The sequence below is a fragment of the Gopherus flavomarginatus genome, chromosome 12, assembly GCF_025201925.1.
Source record: "Gopherus flavomarginatus isolate rGopFla2 chromosome 12, rGopFla2.mat.asm, whole genome shotgun sequence".
NCBI lineage: Eukaryota > Metazoa > Chordata > Testudines > Testudinidae > Gopherus > Gopherus flavomarginatus.
In genome coordinates, this window is record NC_066628.1 from 29,477,393 (window position 1) to 29,500,658 (window position 23,266).

The following is a 23,266-nucleotide window of genomic DNA, read 5'->3' on the forward strand; positions in this document are numbered from 1 at the left end:
TTCCCATTCGCTATCATGAAGACCACCTCCTCTCTCATTGGCTATCACAGGGACCACCACCTACCTTCCTAGTCCCCACTTTAGGACCCACATCCCTATCCATTGGCTTTTGTATATGATCTCTTCAGCCATTGTGCACATGGCACAGTAGTCTTAGGGGAGTGTTTAATGTTTTCATTGCTGTCCTTCATGCCATGCGGCACCTGGAACAAGAGGGAGGCACCCCCACCGCAGGACCAGCCAGCTCTCCAGTGTGCACTAGCAAGCACACAGGGAGCAGTGGTGAGCCCCAAGCCCCAGATTGGGAACCACTGACATAGCACAAGAGGTATTCAAATGACCTTGGTTCCTGCAGGGTCCGAATAGTAGATCACCCCTAATGCAGTTAAGGTTGCCAGCCCTACAGGATTGCTCTGGGGTCTCCAGGAGTTAAAGCTCAATCTTTAATTAAAGATTATGTCATATAGTGAAATCTCCAGAAATGGGTCCAGCTGAAATTGGCAACCCTAAATGCAGTGAAGGGTTGTTCTCAGCTTGAGTGTTACTGACACAATTGATCTTGCATGGGAATTGGGGGACACATAGTGAGTGATGGTGCCTGGCATGGAGAACTGCAAGGCGGTAGCTTTCCGCTGTGTATGCTAATAATTCCAATCAGCACTCATGAAAGTTGCTGAGCCAGATACGTGCCCTGCCCCAAGTGCTCCAGAACTCAGAGGTGCCTGTGTGTGCCTAGAACTCCCGCCACCATTATCAATACTGAGACGATGATGTGAGCCTTCCAGCAAGACCGCGTGCTCTCCACACTTGCCATTCTGAGGCCTAGCTGTGTGCTGGGTTGTTATCGTACGGGTCACAACCTGTGTGGTGTTTGCTTGTTTTACAATAGTAGGCAAAAATCCTCACATTAAAACCCTAACACTCAAGTCCTTGACAGTACTTCCTACAACTGCTCAGTGAGGTAGGGCAGGGTTATGGGCTAGGGTTACCACTCTGTTCTCTGTGCCTTTGCACAGCCTGATCCAGGCCCAGCACGGGCATGATGTAGCTATCGTCTGGGGGCTGCACACAAGGCTTACAGTGGGCCGGGCAGGGTCTCCAGTCCCTCTAACATATTAGACAGCTCGGAGGTGGGGCACAGGAGGCCGTTGCTGGTTTCCCAGCTAGCTACTGAGCAGTGCCCCCCCTAATAGCAGACAGGGGGTGTGGGGTCGGGCAATGCTACAGGTTATGTCTGCACTAGCTGGGCGTGTGTCTCCATACTCGTGGACACATACTCGTGCTAGCTCCGTGAACTTCATGCTTTGATGCCTCAGCACCTTCTGTTTTGTCAATCCACGCCCCTGCACTTCTCCGTCATTGCCCTTCAGGCTTGACCAATGGCCTCCCTGCTAGCTAGTCCTGGGTGTGGCATCTGCACAGCTCTGCCAGTGCCCCTCAGTGACCCTCAGCACCCCTGCTACCCTAATCCAGGACGCCACATAGCTCTGCTAATGCACCTCAAGCCTGACTCACAGCACCCCTGGCCACTGCATTAATGATCCATCATACAGCTCTGCCAAAGGGCTCGGTCTGCGCTCGAGCACCCTGGCTCATGCCCTGAGACTCGGGTCCAGACACCCAGCAGCTCCCATTGCTCTTAAAAATGCTTGGCTCCCAGGAAGAGGTTAAAGCAGATTAAAATAGGAAGCAGGGCTCATTGGTGCTGGTGGCGGCCACTCTCTGGGTGAAGGGGTTGTGTTCCCAGCTGATGATGGGCAGGAGCAAGAGCAGATAAGGGGGAGCTCAGTCCCCGCTTCCCCCACACACCCCTCCCAAGTCAGCCATGCAAAAGTGTAAATGCCCTGTGCAGGGCTTGGGGGAGGGGCATCCAGGGCCAGTGCAAGGATGTTTCACGCCCTAGGAGAAACTTCCACCTTGAGTTTCCCGCCCCCCTGCGCCCCCCTCCTGAGGCCCCCCTGCAGCAGCTCTACTCTGAGGTGCCCCCCTTGCGGCAGCTCCCCATCCCCCCCACCTTCTTCCCTGAGGCACCCCCCTGCCCCAGCTCACCTCTGCTCTGCGCACGAGCCAATCAGGTTAGGCGACGCAAGCCTGGGAGGAGGGAGAAGTGAAGCAGCCATGGCATGCTCAGGGAGGAGGCAGGGCAGGGGTGAGCTGGGGCAGGGCATTCCCCTGCATGCTGCCCCTCCCTTTACTTGCTGCAGGCAGCCCTCCCTGCACTCCCCTGCCCCAGCTCCCTCCGCCTAAATGCCTGCGGCGACCGGGGTGGCCGAAGATCTGGCCGCCGTGGTTGCCGCCGAAGAAAATGGTGCCCCCCAAATCCCAGGGCCCTAGGTGACCGCCTAGGTCACCTAAATGGTTGCACCGGCCCTAGGGGCATCCCCAGCAGCTCCACACCCTCGCCTATAAACGGCACCATTTAGACATGCTGAGGACAGAGAATGCAAGATCAACAAATCAAAATGGAGGGTCCGGGGCTTCTTGCCCTGGAAGAAATGTAACCCTGGAGGCAATTTCCTGCATCTGAGATGATTTCAGGACTATTGCAAAAGAAAAAAATTATGCAAAGGAAAGTGAGCAAAGGGACTTGAGCTGACATTTAACTGCGACAGCTGGAGGCTTGCTCTGTACTACTGCGCTATCAGCAAATGTGCCCCCAGAGTCATGCAGGCCAGATGACACCAGAGCAGGTTTAAATAGCAGCACAGAACAGTAGGGTGTTCCTTTATGCTGGATCATGCTAGTTCAAATTACACTACACAGCCAACCCAGCAATATATTGCCCTCCTCTCCACACCCAAACATGGTACAACCACAGGAAGAAAACATGGATTACGAAACAGATCAAAATCCCCCCAGCCTCCACCCAATCCAGCCACCTCAGCCCTCCTCAGATGCCTGCTCAAAGAGCCAGACAGCACCGAGGGCCCTGAGGGAGCCACACATTTGGGGCATTTCAGACTAGGTTTGGGCGGGAGCAGCAAGTTGAAAATCTCTTACAGAAACCTCCCTCTCTTGGCAACCAAGGGCCAACAGCTCAAGCAGCTCTACTGAGCCCAGCTGCATTTAGGGCTTTACAGCTCCAGACCAACACCGAAATTCAAGAAGGTGTATGACAGGAGAGCAGCCCGGGACCCATTGGCCACCGCACTCCAGGGATCAGAGAGCAGCTGGGAAGCAGCAATGGAACAGTCAGCTCAGGCCTGGATACTGTAGGTCATGGCCGGAGATGTTATCCTAGTTTGCTATGGGCAGGCCTGGGCCATAGCTCATTGAGCCCAGAGTCACGGTAGCTCAGCGACAGTGTTGTATACTCTAGGAAGTGTCAGGCTGCCATTGGAGCAGGCACTAATCTGTGTTCATGAACAAGCCACGAAGTAATTAATGCAGGCACTAGGCTGAGCCTGCTGAACTCATATCCTAGGTGAACCTGTATTTTCTGGCTGCAGACACAGGCAAAGCACTGAATAAACCAGCTGGAGAGGAATTTAATCAAGACGGAAAAGCCAGTGAGGCGCCTGCTGGCAAGGTGAAAAAGCAGGGCTGATTCACTGACATGCAAGGGACTCAGAGCTGGTTCCGGAAGGGATGGAGGGGGGATTCCCATCTGGGCGGGGCATAGTTGGAATAAAAATGGCACCACGTGATGGAGCGGGAAGTGCATGGAGGCTAGTAGCGGTATGTGACCATGCAGGCTCCTCAGCTCAGTGTAATACACTCCAACAGCCAGTCCACGACTGACACACTGACCGGCAAAACCAGACAGGCGCTTCAGTGCGTTGCCAGGAAGACTTTGCTGCAGAGCTGCAGGGCCAGCCTGTCAGTCAAAGCGCTCCTAGGCCACCGTGTGCATGGGAGAGGATGCTCCGAAACATCTGCCAGCGAAACCCTTTGCCAGTACGAACGGCAGAACACAGGCAGGGTAGAAATGCTCTGAGTGAAGCTCAAACCTCCACTAGCAGCGATGGACAGAGCAATGCAGCCCCGGCACTGCAGGATACGGGGCCAGAAAAGGAGGAGGGCATCTGTCCTGCTGAGCTACTACAATAATGGCTCTGGCTGTGATGGCAGCACAACTGTGTGGGATAGGAAGGGTTAAAATGAGGCCTGGATTAACCCTGTGCAGCTCTAGCCTTTCTGACCCTCTACGATGTTTCCAGGTAATCTAAGTTCTTTGTCCAAATCAGGGATCGGCAACCTTTGGCACGCGACTTGCCGGGGTAAGTCCCCTGGCGGGCCGGGCCAGCTTGTTTACCTGCCACGTCCTCAGGTTCGGCCGATCACTGCAGGAAGCAGAGTGGGCCGAGGGATGTGCTGGCCGCGGCTTCCCACAGCCCCCATTGGCCTGGGAGCTGTGATCGGCTGAACCTGCGGACACGGCAGGTAAATAAACCAACCAGGCCCACTAGGGCGCTTACCCTGGCGAGCCGCGGGCCAAACATTGCCGATCCCTGGTCCAAAGGGTGAGTCAATGAAAAGAATCAACCCGGGTTCCTAGCCATAGGGCAGCCGGGGCAGGCAGCTACCAGGCAGAAGAATCCCACGGCTAGACTGGCACAAATGGGTGCTACATCTGGGCCAAATTCTCTTCTCAGTCACCCCACTGATTCCCATAGGGCTGTGCCAGTGTAGCAGAGGGCAGCAGCTGAGCCACTGTACTGAGGTTGTCAGTAGGAGTTTCTCGCTGTGCCTTTCCCATCCCTCTCTCCACCCAGGCGCTTTCTATTTGTTTTTCACTCTGCTCTTCGCCCTGTTTTTCTCTCCTCCCTCTCTGTTCCGTGACCTTTTCTCCTCCTTGGATCACAGACCCAGTAACACTGGGGTTGAGACAGAACCCACAGGGCTCCACTGAGTTTGAAACCAGTTTGCACCACCCCTGTTTGAACACAGCGGGGCCGTACTCAGGACGTAAGCTGTTGAGAACGTGGGTGGTGTGGCATAGTAGACAGAGCAGCGCACTGGGAGTCCGGACACCTGGTTTCTATTCCCAGCTCTACTGCTGTGTCTCCTTGCCCAAGTCACTTCCTGCCTCAGTTTCCCCACCTCTAAAATGGGGCTACTGGTTCTGACCTCCTTTTAAAGCACTGACAACTGCTGAGGAAAAGGTCTGTATAAAAGCTAGGCATTATTATATTATCATTCAAACCCATATGGAAATCCCTCCTGGACTTGGACTCTGACCTTTCTCAGAGAATTACCCAAAACCAGGCCTATGGGTTTGGCATGGTGGGAACAATGTCCCAGATACCAAGATCTGAGTCCGTGACTTACCTTTGGGTCTGTGGTTTTAATAAACTCACCCCACAGCAGCAGCTCCTGCCCCATGGGGCTGGGCCTGGCTCTCTGCTCAGAGTGTTGTGACCAGGCTCATGGGTTGCAGCACTGCTCAGGTTTGGCCCGGCTGCCTCACCATTCTCATGATGGAGGCGTGGCTGGGTCAAACCTGAGCAATGCTGAGACCACGTGCACCAAGTCTCAATGCCCAGCGTGGGGAGCAGGGCCCAGCCCCATGGGACAGGAGCCACCACTGACTGAGGGATAAAGGTGGGGTGGGCTCGCTCTCCATCCTAAGGTGACCAGAAGTCCCATTTTTATAGGGAAAGTCCCATTTCTGTGGACTTTTTCTTATATAGGCACCTATTACCTCCCACCCCCTGTCCGATTTTTTCACAGTTACTATCTGGTCACCCTACTCCATCCCCAGCTCCACCCGCGACCCCTCCTCCTCATTTGTCATGGCAATTTTTATCAAAAATCACAAACCAGTGACTTTTACAAATTTACCATGCCTGATTTGTGATTGCTGATCAAAGATGCCGTGACAAACGTACAGCCCTACCCATAACCACAAAGCCTGTGACAATAAAACAGAGCGCAGCTATATATAAAATCTGGGCATTCCTAGAACATGTCCTTTGGAGGCAGCCCATAGAGCAAAAGAGCCGGGAAGGGGTATGAAGCTAGAGCATGCTCGACACCCCGCCGCAGCATCACAGCATGTCAGGTGGGTGGGGAGGGGCCCGAAGGTCACTGAATGTAAACTTTCCAAGGTCTTTTTTGATCCTGTTCAGTTAAGAAAAACAAACAAACCCATGTCAGTTGCACCTGATCTGCTGCTGTAAAAGCCCCATCCATGCTGAGATCAGATAGAATTTGTTTTTTATGTCATGAAGGCGACTCTCACTTAAGTGGCATCAAGAAAACAAGCCAACGTCCAAGTTTGCACCTGCCCATTTGGAAATGTCCTTCCGTCTTTGTGCTGCTGTGGGAAGCATGAGCAATGAAGGGAGGTTGAAGCTGTCAGGAGCTGCAGACTCTGCCTGAAGGCCTGCTGGGAAAGGAGCAGAGAAAGCAAATGGATGTGACACAGGAATCAAACCACCGCCTGCACACCCGGCTCTAGATCTGTACTCATGCGCTTTCCCTGGCTCAGTGACTGGTCATCATTCACAGTGGCAATTCGTAGTCATTCATAAGGACAGCGACTAGTCATTGGGCCAGGGAACGCATGTGAGAATGACGGGACAGCCTGGTGTCTAGGGATCAATGTGACATGGGAGTGGCTCAGGCTAGCTACCCGAGTCCAAGCTCATCCAACCCCCTGGGTCTGAGCTCGGGTGGCTAGCCCGAGGGCCCCGATTCTGATCAGAGCTTCTGGGCACTTCCTAAACACAAATAATCAAAGTTTGAAGGTACGGTGTTTGGACAGGGCTAGTCTCCTTGGCGTATCAATCTCTTGACAGCGTCCGTAGGAATTATGCATATATATACCCTGGGGTAGAGCAGTGTTACAGAGCATTGCCTTTATTCTGTCCTTAAGAAACTCTGTTTGTTTGCAAAATAAGGGCTCTACTATCTTATGGTTGTGCACTGTTGTTGCCAATGCTAGGTAACTCCTGCAGATCTTAGTGGTTTATATGTAACCTGCTAATGGGAGCAAGATGGGAGGGATGGGGCTAGAGTGGTTTTTGGGCTGGACAGAAAGATTTACTGGATAGAAAGTCTGGCTGATTTCTCAAGCTTTCAGCATGTAGGTGAAAAAGACAGAGGGCCAGATACATCTGTGCTGTAATGCCATCAACATCAGTTACACCACGCACAAGATGAGTTTAGATCCTTCCTTTCATAGGTGCTGGATCTAGCACTTCCTGGCTTGAAGTGGTTTCTATTATCTCCAGCGTTTACAGTTTGGTTCAGTGGGTCTCAGTGCCCCCACTATAGAAATTGTTCCAGCACCCAAGCTTTCTTTACACGCAAATAATTCTAGTGGCATCTAAGCAGTGGGAGGTGGGACTGTACTGAATAGGAATGGTCAGGCCAGCACTGGCCTTCCCTTGTTTAGCTGGTCAGGGACTTTTCCATCAGAAATGGCCGAGTCATCAACCCCACAACTTTTTGTGAGACGGTTTTGATGAAGTTTTTCAATTTGAAAATTTGGGAGAGGGGGATTTGGAAATTGTTGAAACGTTTCATTTCAAAACTGTAAAACTCTGGTTAGTGTTTAAAAATGCAAGTTAAAAAAATCTTTTCATTCTGAAATTTTAAGCTGATTATAGTTTTTAAAAGTTTTTTAAAAAATAGAAACATTTTGATCAATCCAAATGGGGCTTTTCCCCCCCACACTTTTGGGTTGCAAAAAATTTAGAGATTTTGCTTTTTGGTTCCTGATTCAGGACAGGAATATTTGTTGATCTCTCAAAATAGTTCAACAGGTAGGAAACCCATTTCCTGCCCTATGGTGCTCCCCAGAGAATGACGGTAAGGGCGAGACCATGAGGAAATCTTGCTTGCCTTGTGGTTGACTTCTCTGAGAGCAGGGAAGTCTACATTACCCATGATCTTGTCCTGTGCAGAGGAGGCCTGGGAGAGAGTCTACATAATGGAACAGGTGAAACCGCAGCATTCCTTGAGCAGGGTGAGGCCTGTCTTGGTCACGTACGGTGTGGAGGTTTGCTGCCCTCTGGACATCATCTTCTTCTCTTTGACAGGGGCTGTTAAAAAGTTCTTGTTATCGTAATGGTCAACCACAAAAGAGCAGAAGGAGGGCTAGTGTCAGTGTCACCTCTTAGGGCTTCCCTCACCAGATGGGACCTGGGTCCCAAGAGGTCAGGTCTGGGATGTACCTCCCAAATGACCAGGGCTGAGACATATGTCCCTAGGAGTCATGAGACATGTCCCATGTGATCTCAGATGCGGCTGAGTGGGCCCAGACTGGACTTGCCTCCCAAACAGTTGTGGATGGAGCATGCCTTTATTATTGCCAAGGATGTGCACATCTCACTTGGTCAATGATCTGCCTCCTTTGTGGCTAAGGAAGGGCCCAAGAAGGTTGAGATATGCTCCGAATGACCACGGATGGAACATGGGGGACGGGCTATGATAAGTGTTTTGAGTAGGGTGACCATGTTTAGATAACAAGGTGATGGGGGTCACATAAGTAGCTGGGTAGAATAGCAAACACAGTAAATACCTGAACCACAGAGGGGGCAGCCACCCCAACCAGCCCCCAAAGCATCCTTGTGGAAAAGCCAGGCAAGAAGCAGAACCATGACATGTATATCAACCTGTCATCTTCCTGGGATATGACACTTAGCCATCAGAGATGGGCAATAGCCCCTCTGTTGAGTTGCCACTCCTCTCCCCCTCTTTCTTCTGGTGGCATATGGTCCCAGTGTGAAAATCGCTGGTCTGTTTATAGCAATTAATTCTTGGGACTAGCCAGCTTTGTAAACAGGAGAAAGTGCCAAAGAGACGTCTGTGCGATAAATAATATGAATCAGGCACCTACTTGCTTTCTGGAGGCAGCTTTTGGAAAGCTTTGTTTGCAGGAATTCCGCCATTTCCTTGTCTTCTTCTTTTTCTCTACGACAGGTGGAAATTGGTTCTTGCTTAGTAAATGGGCCAGTGAACCACTCAGATACACAGCAAAATAACCGTGTAGCAGCGAGTCCCAGACCCCGGATCAACTGACATGAGCTTGAGCGCTTTGTGCTACTGGGCTGGAAGCAGCAGTGTCACCATTCCCTCTCGGGCTGCAGCCTGGCTCTGAGCCCCTCCCCTAGGCTGGACTTCAGAGCCTGGGCTCCAGCCTGCGCGTGGACGTCTACACTGCTGTTTTTTAGTGCAAGCCCAAGTCAATTGACCTGGGCTCTGAGATTCACTGCTGGGGGTGTGTTTTTTGCCATGTAGACGTACCCACAGATGCTCATTTTGAGTAGGGTGACCATATTTCCCAAAGGGAAAATGGGACACCACGTGGGGCTAGCCCGCCCCCACCCCTGCCCCTGTGAGGGACTGGCCCACGCCGCTTTCCAAGCCACTGCCTCCCCTCTCCGCACAGGGCTGGCTTGAGCCACTAGCCCGAGCGCTGCCTGCCCTGGGTCACTGCCCAAGCCTGCCTGCCTCCTTCCTGAGCCCTGCCTCCTCCCCGCTATATGCAGCTGGCATCACCGCTCGTCCACCCACACCTTCCTCTACACCCCATTTTTTTTGACAAAAGTGGGCATGTTGTCCTATTTGCACTTGCCAACTGATCAAGTTGACAAGTGCAAATGGGACAAATGCCCATTTTTGCCAAAGAAGTCGGGACAGGACTGTCCCAGCCAAAACAGGATGTACAGTCTCCCCAGTTCTGAGACAGAGAGGCATTGTCTGATTGGAACACAGGACTGGGAGCCAGGAGATCTCAAGTTTTGATCCCATCTCACCATCTGATTTCCTTTGCAATCACAGGCCAGTCTTTTTACTTCTCTGTAGAGCAGGTGTATGAGAGCAGGGGACAGATTACAACTCCTATCTGTGACATTCAGTGGGGATTGGCACCTAAATCCCCTAGGCGCCTTTGAAAATCCCATGTTTTTGTGACAGCTGCCATCTTGGCCAGTGCACTGGGGATCGAACTAGGGACCTCCAGAGCAAAAAGCATCAGCTGCTACACAGCTTGAGCTAAAGCCTGTGTGGATCAGCTCAGAGGGGCACCAGTGACTCCCATGATCAGTGGATTTACACTTTGAAGATGGAGACTGTCCTCCCAGTTCTAAGAGCTATTGTTTCCCCAATGTATCATAAACCCTCTTCTGTTGACCCAGCATGAACCTAAGTAGTAAGTCATCTAGCCTCTGTTCTCTCCAGGTGACCCCCTTTTCGTGTGAGATACAAGTGTCAACACATTAGAATTAGCCACGTTACTTTCACATCTTCAGTTGGTTTCCTTTCTCACGCACAGTGTGTCCAACAGTGCAGGGTTCTCTGCCTGGCTGGCATTTCAGGGTGGGGCCTGGCCCAGCAGAACTGGAGCTTTAGGATTTGCCTGTCCATGTAGGGGTAGGGGTTAGTGGCTGGATCTCCACTTAGCTGTGATAGATCGGCAATGCTCCTAGCAGCGCACGGAGGAGGGAATTGAATACTAAAGCTCAGAACTCTGCTCTGCACCTATGTGAGTGTGAGGACATGGGCAGAAGTGATGACCTGCCAGGCCCAATTCACATTCAGACCTGAATATGCATCAAATTCTTTGTCTGCTAAACCTCAAAAGCAAGGTCCCTGTGTGGAGGGGGTGTCTTGTGCTTCCCTGGGTTGGCCTCTTGCAATCCTTCATTTCGGCCTAGTGCTTAGACACCTCCACATTCCCCAACCTCCAATGTTTCCTAGCTGAAGTCTCAGACATTCCCCCTCTGAAAACCAGCCTGCAGCGTGACCCCTCTGGACTAAACAGCCTGCAGCATGACTCCTCTGGACTCTTGGGGTGTCATTCTCCCTCAGCCCACTTCTCAGCCATCCGCCCACTCCGACAATAATCCAACAGCGTCCCAGCCCTGGACCCCTTTCCACTTGGCAGGCAGCTCTTCAAAGCTGAGCCCAGTGTTCATATCTGTGTATAGTCCTGGTGGATAGAGCACTGTGTTGGGACTCAGGAGACCAGGGCTCTGTTCCTGGCCAACAGGTCACGTAAAGAAGTCACTTCACCTCTCCTTGCTTCTATTTCCCTTCCCACTCTTTGTTTCATCTAGCTAGATTGACGGCTCTTTGGGGCAGGGCCTGTCTCTCACCATGTTTGTATAGGTCCTAGCACCATGGGCCCCTGAGTTTGGTTAGGGCACTTCTGCTCTACTATTATACAAATACTAAACCAACCCTCGTGCATACCACCTGCAGTAAAAGGAAACACCTTCCTCTCAGAGTCTACCCATCAGCTCACCTCTTGCTGCAGGTCACCAGTGAAATCTGACCAGGTCACAGGCCCATGCTATGCACTGTGATCTGGTCAGATTTCATAAGCTAGGGAGAGCTGGAGCTGGTGAGCTCTTGGCTGAGAGCACTCCACAGGTCTGCCAGATATGATGTTAGCACAGTACCGGGCATCCTGGCTTACCAGACCTATTGCATGGGAATGTGGATTTCCATTGGCCCTGAGCACTCTGGGACACAGCAGCTTAGAGCTCTTTAACCGCCAACTGACAGGGAGGCTAGAAGGATGTTTTGGGGGAAGGGACAGACAGGCTGCTCCTAAAATACAGCCAGTAAAAGGTTTATAGGGAACTGGCCAGCTCCACAAAGACTAGGGGAAAATCAGCCCAGCAATCTGGCTCCTACTGGAAGACATCAGCCTGGGTTTTAGTTAAGTGCTCAGTGCAAACCTCCCCTTTTCACAGAATCCTGCCTGCAGTAACTGAAGCTGAAGAATGACAATGAGGGAAGGGGAACCAGCAAAACAAAATAACTCCCCTTCTCCCCACAAATATTTCTCCAGGCAAAAGCCCCAGCCCCTGTGACGGCACCAACTGAGGCCATGTCAGATTACATTGTGATGGTTAGCCTGGAAAATGAATTTGATGCCGAGATACAGTGCCCAGCACTATACATGTGGCAGACAGATAAACAGAGATACACTGCCTCGCAGAAGCATGGAGCGGGGAAAGCAGAAGGCACAGAGGTCATTTTGTGATCTAAATCCTCAGGGAGGGAGATGGGAGAGGGAGGGTGTCAGCTGAACATTTCAGGATCTTTCAAAATGTTTGCTTCGCGGGGTGTGGTGGGGTGTGGGGTCATTTCCTAACTGGTTCCCCTGTCCCTGACTATCACTCTGCAGATACTGCACCCCAGAGCGAAGGAGGCAGTCCTACCACCAGCAGCGTAACTCCGGCGGGAGCCACCTCCAGTGCTGTCTATCCCCAGGAGTTACCTGCAGAGCTTTGCCGCTTTGCACACACACCTGAGCAACAATCCGACCCTCTCTTCATTTCTCACGGCCAGCCAGGGTAACTGAGGCCAGCAGAAACAACAAGCGACCACAGCCCCACAAGCCCTGGAGAACAGATTCAGCAGGGGTGCAGGCACCAGCCTGAGGAGGCATGCCCAGCAGATGGCAGAATTAAGGAGAAACCTCAATTTGCCCAACAGGTGGCAGAGCACGGCTCAGCAGAGTGCAAGCAAGGGGCTGCAATGTGCTGTTTAGATGGCATGATGAACAGGAATGCCCCAGGCGACGGCAGAGCTAAAGTGACTGGTGTCTGCAAGCAGAGATGTGTTCCAAAAAATGTATTACATTCTGCTTGACCGAAGGATTGCAGGGGTGCTGTGCTTGCTGGGGAAAGCCAGATGCACATGCTGCTTCAGCTTTGAATAGGCCTGAACGGTTTCATTCTGCAGCGGCTGACTGGGCCTGACTAACCTTGCTTCCTGCCTGCTGCAGCATGACCCCTAGTGCAGACAGACCTGACTTAGAGTTACCCCACCTTTTGCACTTCAGGACGTCCTCTAGCACAGACTCGGCATGTCATTGAATCATAGAAGATTAGGGTTGGAAGAGACCTCAGGAGGTCATCTAGTCCAACCCCCTGCTCAACTCCCATAGCTAGCAGCTGGCCCTTTGCTTAAAGCCACGTGCTTCTCAGCCTGTTTGCCAGAAGCTGGGAATGGGCGACAGGGGATGGAGCACTTGATGATGACCTGTTCTGTTCATTCCCGCTGAAGCACCTGACATTGGCCACTGTCGGAACACAGGATACTGGCCTAGATGGACCTTTGGTCTCACCCAGTATGGCCATTCTTATGTTCCTTCCATCACCACCAGTGCATGTTGCCTTTCCCCTGCTTCTGCCCCATTCTGCACCTCCAGGGCTGGCTTATGGCATAAGCACTGCAGACCATATACCTGTGGTCCCAGTTCCTAGTCATGTGATTACATCGGAATCTCAGCTTTCATTTTAATAAAGAGTCTGAAGAAAAGCTGAAAAATGTGACCCAAGTGTAATCGATGCTGCATTATCTGCCTGAGTCTGCAGACAGCCTGAAACAATAGCTCTGAGAGGCATGAACTGCTCCATACCAGCTCAATGGGGTATTGACTCCAGGACCCACCTTCCTGGGGATCCCCTGCCAACACCTTGCCAATAGAAGACTCAGCACATGGCAGGAGTAGAAGAGTGTGGTGGGGCTGGCCCATCCAAACAGATACATCTGGCTGCTGGAGTGAGTCCTGGGGAGCCGGTTTACTGCCCCCCTGCTGCTCTGGGGAAAGATAAGGGTATGCCACTATCCCTACCTCTCTGGGAGTTGTCCCCTTGACAGCCATTCCATGTGGGGGGTGGAGCCACAATCTGCGGAGGCAGGGCTGTGCACAGCCCCCTGGGGGGGGGGGGCAGGGCAGTGTTATGATGTGTCTAGTGTCCCAGTCTGCCTTGATCCAACCCTGCACAGCTCCCTAGCCGCTGAGCTGTTCTGTGCATTTCCTGCCCCCAGTGCAGATGCCGAGAGTCTGACATGCTGGATCTCTGCCAACTCCTGCAAGTTTCAGACACACACACTCGAGTTGGCTCATCCAGCTACCTCAGTCTTTCAAATTCCACATCGTCCACCAGGAAATCCCGGGTTTCAACCAGCTTGTGTATCTGCTGCACCAGCTCCTCTTCCCTCTGCTTCTCCTCATTGGACTTCTCTTTCTCTGTAACACGGAAAACACATAGCAGATTGTTCTAATGCACTGAAATACAGAAACCTGCCATTCTACCTGTGCTGCAGGCAGGGATGGCTTCTTAGAGTACGTCCACCCTGCAATGAGAGGTGTGACTGCAACACATGATGTGGACACCCAAACCGGCTTTGCTCTAGCTAGCTTGACTAACAATAGCAGTGCAGCGTCTCTTGTACAGCCTGGGCTGCCTCCTATGCTGCACAGTTCCCATTGACTTTCAGTGAAAATCCATAGATTTAAAGATATTAAGGCCAGAATGATCCATTATAACTAGTCTGGTCTCCTGCTGCATAACACAGGACATCAAATCTCTCTCAGTGATCTCTAATTTTCAGTGGTGCTAAGGGATCTGGGTATGTCCATCTCCCAGGCAGTTTTCAAAGTCTTAGCTAAAATCCTCACTGAAATCCCAAAGGGTGGCCCGACCTTCAGCACCCTGGCTAACCGCCTGCGTCCCTTTCCACTGTGCACAAAATCTGGGCAACCTTCAAGTCCTATGTATATAAAACACAGGTAAATACACAGAAATGTGGAGATGATTTATGCAGCATTAAAGATAAATTACTGAAAGACTGAGATTGGCTGTATGCAGCTGTGTTTTTTAAGACCACCCCAGAGTTCAGGCAACCACTTCCAAACACAATCCAGTACCACAGGGCTTTCCATTGGCTTTCCATTGGCAGTCCTCCTCCAGCTAAGCAAATATGAAGTGCAATCTGCGATGTGCAGCAAACCTGTAGGCTGGATCCCAATGGCGTCTAAACTGGGTATTCACTTACAGTTTAAAGCCTTCTATATATCAACCTGAGACTCCGCTGCTAGGGCCTGAATGGGAGGAATTGTCATCATTATTCTAAAGTGTTAGCAGCCTCCGTAGAGCACATAAGTTTCTCCTATATCTTGGGTGAAATTTACCCATCAGCACAGGCCTCTCTTACATCCTACTTCAGTTCAAAGGGTAAACCACAAACATGTGTGTCAGGAGGAAACATATGTTGGGTTTCCAGATGAACATGTCTCTACAGAGAAAGGGTTGTTCAGTGTGTAGCCTGGGTATTGGGAGGCCTCCATTCAACTCTCCACTCTGCCACAGACTTCTTGTGTGAGCTTGAGCAAGTCACTTAGTCTCTGTGGCCTTAGTTCCCCAGCTGTACAATGCAGTTAAAAGCACTGCCCTACTTCACAGGGACGTTGTGCGCATACATGATTTGAGTTTGTAAGATGCTCAGATAATCCAGTAATGGGGACCATATTAGTACCGTGGATAGAGGTCCAAACATACTAGCTAATCTGAGTTAATTGACAGTCAAATAACCTGAGTTAAAAGTGCTAGTGAGGCATATTCACTTTTAAAAATATGCGTCTTGTTTGTAGTTCGAACTTTGCTGGCTTCAGATTCCATCTTAACCTTGATATGCCTTTATATGTCAAAGATATCCTGGCCATGTGAGCTTTCTAGCCTAGAGAAGTTTGGCTAAGCCCTGGGCAAGCACCCATATGTTTGGGGTTCTTATCTGAACCAACCTCTGCTGGATCTGTCTTTTGAAGCTCTACTGGGAGTCTCACAAGTTCAGTGTTTCTCATGAGATTTGCAGCATGTCCTGAGTTGACTCGCTGGATCCAAATTTTGCAAATGGCTCCTGCCTTCATAATGGGCAAACTCGATATCCTCCAGCCCCAGTCTGAACATCCCTCAGTTACAGCATCACGTTCAAAATCTGAATCGGGACCTACATTTTGTGGATTGAGCCCACTTCTAACCTGAATCAATCTGCATGTTCCTGGTTTCTAGCCAGACCTGGAGCAGCAGCGCCAGGGCAGTAGAAAGACTCTGGCTTCAAGTCATCCTTGATCTCAAGATGCCCTCCAGGCAGAGAACAGAGTCTTGTAAATGAGCTGAGATGCTGTTCTGGGAGACGAATGTACAGACCTTTCCTGCTTCAGGGATTCAGCCATCAAGCACTGCACTCTCTAATGCTCCACGGCAGCTCCTGGGTCCTCTCAGATCTGCAGAGTGAGACTTGTGCCTGGAACAAACTTAAGCCCAGACCCTACTGGTTGTGGCCCCAATACAGGGAAACACTTCAGCATGCATTAGGTCCATTCCCATCCAGGAAAGCATATGATGAAGTGGTTTCCTTAATTGGGACCTGAATTAGGAACTCCTGGTGGGAGCCATTTCCTTAATGACAGTGACGTGACCGGCTCTGCGATGACGTTATTCTCACTCATTATTATTTAAGCACTCACAGCGCGCTGCTGCTGTTTGTAGCCTAGAAGACCTGGCTGCTGTCTGAAGAGGATTCAGTCTAAAGAGATGGGCAACACACTGGGAGATGCAGGGGAAGGTCTTGCCTTTGGGCCTAATTCCCATTTACTTCAATGGGCTTTGGAGATGCCCTTTAGAGAGTGGGGTGTGGCTTTATCTTGCTTTGTTTCTCGCCCAATACTCTCTTTCCCTCTGTGGAAGGATGGTGCATCTACCAGAGGTCACAATTTTGAGGAAGGATTTGAAAGGGGGAAATTGGGCACCTGGGGGTTGAATAAGGAGTTCCAGATGGCAGGGCAGAAAGCTTGAAGACCAGAGTGAGAGAAGGGGTGTGAGAGAAGCGTGACTTAGCAGAGTGATGGGGACAGGGAGAAGACTGTTTTAAGGTGCTGCATGATATAGGGAGCAAAGGGCAGAATTTTCTTTCTGAGGAAGCTTTGATTTTCTCTTTTTCTCTTCTCCAAAAGGCACCTGAATGTTGGATATGTCCACACTGGGGCTCTTACCACACTGTCTGGACTGGATCTTCATGCATGTTAAGGCCCTGGTACTGCACTCTGCCAGTGTAAACAGGCCTTAGTGTAAATGAATATAAGACCCTCTTCTTCCAGCAAATGCACTTATGCCAGTTACCCATTGAGATGCTTTTTGAAATTGTCAAGCTATGAATATGGATCTGTTAGATGTAACCCTTATTTACAAGGAGACTAGGTAGATTCCCAGTACATACCTGCCACAAGGTGGGGCTCTGGTGGTTCTGTTATTTCCACCTCTCTGAGCTTGGGCTGGACCAGAGGTTTTAGGTGTTGAACTACCTATCTCATAGAACTGGAAGGGACCCTGAAAGGTCATTGAGTCCAGCCCACTGCCTTCACTAGCAAGACCAAATACTGATTTTGCCCCAGATCCCTAAGTGGCCCCCTCAAGGATTGAACTGATAACCCTGGGTTTAGCAGGCCAATGTGCAAACCACTGAGCTATCCCTCCCCCCACGCACAGCCCTCCCCAGGACAGAAAGGTGTATGAGGCTCCTCGCATGTACCAAGCTGCTCACTGTCTCTAGCTCCCTGTGATTTCTGGCAGGCTTCCTCCATCAGGGCCTGAAGCATTTTCTATGAACCAGCCTGCCATCTGCCCCATCCCCTAGCTGTCAAAAGGCTGGTGTTACATTTCTGCTGTGTTTTGTGGTAACACACAAAGAAGAGGAAAATTTCCCCAGCAACAACAACATCTGATGACTCTAGATGCTTGGCCCTGCCTTTAAAGGCCTCATTCCCCTCCCACCACCAATAGAAAACTTGCAAAGGTGCCCTCTACCAAGAGATTCCAAGAATTCTCCTCCTTCCGCTCCTGGGGTGCCATTTGGAGGGGCTGGTGTGAACCAGAAACCCTGTACAATATGAGAGGATAGCCGAGCCTGCAACAGACTCGTGTCCTCCATGGATTGGGCACAGAAGAGGATCCTGTAACATGCACTCACCAGTGGCTTACAAAAAGATTTGGGTAACAATTTTTATTTCCTTATTTCTTTTCCTTTTCTTGTTTCTCAATATTTCCTTGTTTGGATCAGGACAAGCAGTGGGAGAGGCAAAGAGCCACAGAAAGAGATGATCTGGGGACAATTCCAGCCTAGCCAGGAAAAGAAAGTTCCAGCAACATTGCAAGAAGGGCTGCTTTTGTGAAAGAGCCCAAGGCCAACTCTGCAGACTCGAGAGGTTCAGAGTTGGATCCAAATGTCTGGTTATTCATCTGACTTGATCGCCTGAACCTTTGGAGTCCTGTCTGTTACCTAGCAGGAGCACCTCCAGGAATAAATGGCCTGATCAAAAGCACTCCTATCGACTTCAAGGGCTTTGGGTTCGAGCCGCAGAAGCTTTCCAAAGTATCTGGGCCTCACCTGGGAGTGCGATGAGTTTCTGGAGCTCCTTTTTCAGCCGACTGATTTCTTTGCAAAGCTGAATGTCATCCATCCTGCAGAGACACAAACAAAACCACTTAGAGATGGTCTACACTACACAGGTCAACGTAAGGCAGCTTATGTCAACCTAATTATGTCAGTGCAGAGACACTGGAACACTTTTTCACTGAAACAGCACTGGGATATTTCGTGCTGTCCAGCCCGAGGGCCAAATGATCTAATTGATTACTTTTGTTTCAATGATTTTTCTCACACACAGATGCATAGATTAGGCAACCAGAAGGGACCATTGTGACCATCTAGTCTGACCCTGTATCACACAGGCCAGAGGACTTCCCTGAATTAATTCCAGTTTCATCTACAGCAGCTATTTTAGAAAAACATCCCATCTTGTTTTTAAAACGTCCTGTGGTGGAGAACTCGTCACACCCCCTGGTGAGTTGTTCCAGTGGTTAGTTATGGTCACCGTTAAACATATACTCATTATTTCTAGTCTAAATTTGTCTATCTTCAACTTCCAGACATGACTCTTGTTATACCTCCGTCTGCTAGACTGAGAAGAGCCCTTTATTATCACACATTTGTGCCCCATGTAGGTCCATAAGGACTGTGAGCAAGTCACTCCTTAACTTTCTCTTTATTTAGCTGAACAGACTGAGCTCCCTGAGTCTATCCTTATAAGACCTGCTTGTATTCAATTCACCTCTTTAGAGTCTCCTGCAGAAAGGGCTCAGGCTCAGCATCTATCCACTGTGGAGGTGTCTTAACAGCCTTCAAGGCTATATTTGCTGTGACCTCTAGAATTGAAACTGCAGAACATAGGCACTAACTTTCCAATGTGCCGGGGGTTGCTTGACCCCTGGCTCTGCCTCAGGCCCTGCCCCCACTTCACCCCTTCTCCCAATGCCCGCCCCCCACTCCACCTCTTTCCTCACCTCTTCCCACACCCTCCCCCCAGCACACCGCACCCTCGGTCCTCCCCGTCCTTCCCAAAGTCTCCTGCATGCCACAAAACAGCTGATTGCAGTGGGCCGGAGGAGCAAGGAAGGGAGGTGAGGTGCTGATCAGCAGGGCTGCCGGTGGGCAGCAAACACTGGGAGAAAGTGGGAAGCTGATGGGGAGCTGCTGGTGGGTGCTCAACACCCACCACTTTTTTCCCCTGGGTGCTTCAGCCCTGGAGCACCCACAGAGTCAGCGCCTATGCTGCAGAAGAATGGTCTTTAGCCAACTGAGTCACCCTCTGTGTGATGGGAAATGCACAGCCACCATGGGGGAAGGCCCCCTGAGAGTGTCCTCTCCTAAAGCATCTTTTTTGTGCCCTCTATAGAGCTGTGCTTGTGTTATGTCTCCCACACATAAGAGAACCCCATATATCCCTGTCACTGTAACTCTTATTTCAAATTAAGGAAAACAACAAAGAAAGAACAAACAAAGTTGTTTTAAAATTGAAAGATGGAGACATCACAGCAACTCACTGTGTGACATTCTGCACCTGACCTGAACCACAAATGCCAGCTGCCTCACAGCTGTCCCTGTAGCAGGTAGACTCCTCTACTGTGCAAGGTGCAGTGCACAGAAGCCAGAAAGGTAACACATCTTTTCAGTTGCCTAGCTACACACAGTTCTCAGTTCCCAGGCTCTTCATTTAATAGCTATAAAACAAACGAAACAAAGCAATAACCGCTAATGAAGAATCGATAACCAAGCATTGGCAGTGGAAGACTAGAAATAAAAAGTTTCAGCTGCTTCTTGAAGAACAGCAGTAGGTCAGATCCTAAGCCTCATGCTGGACTCTGGAAATGGAGATCCCAGCATCCAGCAGGAGCCAAATGATCTTGTGGAGAAGGGGGCTGGAGGTCGCAGGGGAAAGCCAGTGCTCCTGTAGCTCTGCACTGTAAATGCTGTGCGGGATAGAAGTGGGGCTGCTCTGTAATAATTTATAAATGTTCTATGTGCTGTATGACTGTCAGATTGTTGTATGGGATGGTACCTGGATGACTGTATTGGGTTAAATCAATAGGACTCTTGGGAAGCAAACAGGAAGGCAAAACAAAGACTTGAGATGAGTCATCCCCTCCCAGCAAAGACTGAGGGGGGTGATGCGAGATGATGGGGAAGCAACTGGCCTGGAGAAGGCTGGCTCGAGCTCCCATGGAACTCACCAAGCTGGCTTTGGGCAGCAAGGCCTCAGCCCAGGCAACTGACAGTGGAAGGACTTCGGGCTGGATAAGAAGAGACTCATGCTATAGGGTGGGGGGAGCTATTCAGGGCACCAGACTGACCCACACAGATGGGGTGTCTGAAGAAGTCAGGCCTTGCTAGGCTTCTGGCCAGAGGATGGGAAGCCATTAGGTAAGACAGACATGCACGTAGATCTTTTGCTGTTTTAAAACCTGTCTTATGTTATGCTTTGTTCCTATTGTTAAGAGTAAACAATACGGTGGTGTAAGCAGGCTGACTGGTCACCAGATTCACCACTGGTCACAGGCTCCCTAAGAGAAGAACCACAGATGCAAAACCCAGCTGGATTTGCTGACTAAGAATGGCTGACCCACAGGGTCTCCTAGCACGGGGCCTGGTTTGAGACTGGGAGAATCGCATGGTTCCAGCCCAGGAGAGGTAAAGTCCCAATGCCTGATACCTGTGGGGGTGCACTCAGAGACCACTGAGAGGACAGAGATGCAGCTAGACTTGTAACTGTGATACTGTGTGTTGTACTGATTTCAAGGGCCAAAAGAGTTAAAGGTGTTTCTAAACTCTTTCACTGTCCAACAGTAGAACAGTGATACAGAGGCTTTGGTTTTGCTCAGTTCTTTGGCAAACACCCAAAAGCATTCATTGTGAAATTGAAAAATTATGGATCAACCGCAAGAAAGAACAAGAAATTAAAATGAGAATTTATATTAAAATGGATACTGAATGATTGTTTGTTTTGCACAATCAAAACCTGTCAAGTGTTTCTCCTCTTGGAGGCAAAATATCAGCGTCTTTTATTTTCAGAACAACCTTCATTTGTTGAAAAGGAAAACTGGTTAATTTTAGATTCAGTCCTGATGGGTGAAAGGTATTTACTTCTCCTGTCTCTAACAGAGACACTCACACAGAAGGTGAAGGAGAGGTAGGATAGAAAATGTGGGGGAAATACAGCTTTTGTTGATGTCTTTGGACCACTGGATGGCAGGTCAGGCACGAATGGATGCTTTGGCTGGCAGATCAACCGCAGCACCTGTTGCTTGGTCCCTGGCTCCCCTTCAGGTCAGGGATGTCATCCCGTTGGGTATTTTTTCTCCTTAGCCAGGGCAGGATTATGGTCGTCTCATCTTGCTGTGCTGATGCAATGTGGCTGATTTCAGGATTGGATGGAAAGTCGAGAGAATGAGAGACAGGATAGGAGGAAGGAAGGAGCATGAAAAGCAACCCAAAAGCAAGGAAACAGAACTGGCTCTTACATGACTCTGCAGTGCTGGCAATTAGGTATCCCCACTGATGGGCTGAGAACAGGATGTCATGATGATGTGTTGATTTTCAGAACTTGTGAACGAAAAACATCTCCTGTCAGAGGAAGAAAGCTTTTCAGTCCGCTCTGTTCCTTCTATCCTGGGCTCAGAGAAGATGAGCGGAGATGCCAGCTGGGAAGGGAGATGGGAGATGAAAATGTGGGGTTTTTTCAGGCTCTTTTCAAGAAAACTAGAAAAGGGAAAAGTGGACAGCATAGCTCAGCCCCTCAGTATTTTGTCCATCATGCCAATTTTGGTCCATTAACTTCTGGTTCCGCATCTTCTGCTTTTACCAAGCGTGATTTCAACAGTTCTTGAACGATATCGGCAGGCCCTTTTCGTTTGCATTAATCCAGCTTCTCTGTCTGTCTCTTGCATTGTTCATAACATCCATTTATTAAAACCAACCTGATCACATTTTCCATGGCTGATTTCCAAACAAGCAAAAAGTTTTAGACTATTGGGACATCTTATGAACTTGCACACATTTTTTACATTTAAGCTTACAATTGGGGTGAATTTTAAAGTCCAATAATCACAACAGTGCTCCTCCAGCGCTCCCAGCTTCTGCTTTCTCAAGACTACATCTCTTAATTGCCATATCCACAGCCCACAGAAATCAATGGGAGTCTTTTCATTTATTTCAATTGGCCCTTGCATCAGGCCCTATCTGTCCCAATGATATTTCTAAGGCACCTTCCTTTCTTGGCATCTAAGCTCCATGGCATCTAAGTCCATGAGTTGGAGACTTTCACTGTACATTTATTTGTATGGATTTTTCAAATCTGCAACTATAGATCTATGCTGGAAAATGTGAATCCTTCTTGCAGTACTTTCAAATGACAGGGCAGTGACTCTTCTGATCGGCATGTGACTCATGGTTCGGGGTCGGCACGCAGGCCTGGGAGTCGGGTGTCTTGATTTTGTTTCCTAGGTCTGTGACTGGCAGTTTGTTACCTTGGCCCAATCACTTAGCTTCTCTGTACCTCAGTTTCCACACCTGAGGCATCGAAACCGAGCAGCATCTAATTTCCTCCATGATTTGCATGTAAAGTGCTGTCCCAAACAGTACAATGTGTTTTTCGTTGTTATAATAACAAATTAAGGAATAGCAAGTTACAGTTCATTTGGAGCCCAGCTCCCCTGGGAATTTCCTTGGCCAAGCAGCGGTGATGCTGGCTGCATATATATTTGGCTGGGTTTCCATGCTGATGGGAAGATGCGCTTCCAAAGACTTTTCCCTTTAATTAAGAACTAGTTGATGGACTTTGACAATTAGAGGATTAGTTCTAATTCTGCACTGAACTCTTGCTGAATGACAGTGGAATTCCCCAGGGTTGGTTAGTTCTATATTCACAGACCATCAGGCCTGATTTCCCATCAGAGCAGCTGGCAGGTTTTTTCTTGCATAGCTCCATCTACCATATGATCAGTTCTTTCTCTGAGGCCAGACTGGGTGCAGTATCAGAGGCAGTGATTGCAGAGGAATGGGAGAGCTGTGGAACAGGGAAGGGTGGCATTCTGGTGTGACAAGTGTCACAAAACACATGCACACCAGGGACTGGATTGCTCATCTTGTTCCTGGGGTGCCTCAAGGAGCAGGTCCCTTC

General features: G+C 49.9%; 1 protein-coding gene across 2 annotated transcripts in view; it reads right to left on the reverse strand.

Moving 5' to 3' along the window:
- Nucleotides 1-5,513: 5,513 nt before the first annotated feature.
- LOC127032277 (bMERB domain-containing protein 1-like) overlaps nucleotides 5,514-23,266 on the reverse strand; it is a 55,638-nt gene continuing 37,885 nt past the window's right edge. Inside the window, exons 3-7 of one of the 2 annotated variants that reach the window (XM_050919463.1) lie at nucleotides 18,139-18,212; nucleotides 13,828-13,942; nucleotides 8,789-8,862; nucleotides 7,833-7,991; nucleotides 5,514-6,328 (exon numbers count right to left, since the gene is read on the reverse strand). In XM_050919463.1, the coding sequence (XP_050775420.1) occupies nucleotides 7,873-7,991; nucleotides 8,789-8,862; nucleotides 13,828-13,942; nucleotides 18,139-18,212 (382 nt within the window). In that variant the 3' untranslated portion in view covers nucleotides 5,514-6,328; nucleotides 7,833-7,872. Of the gene's footprint in view, nucleotides 6,332-7,832; nucleotides 7,992-8,788; nucleotides 8,863-13,827; nucleotides 13,943-18,138; nucleotides 18,213-23,266 lie in introns of both variants that reach the window. The other variant, XM_050919464.1, reaches the window with a different exon arrangement.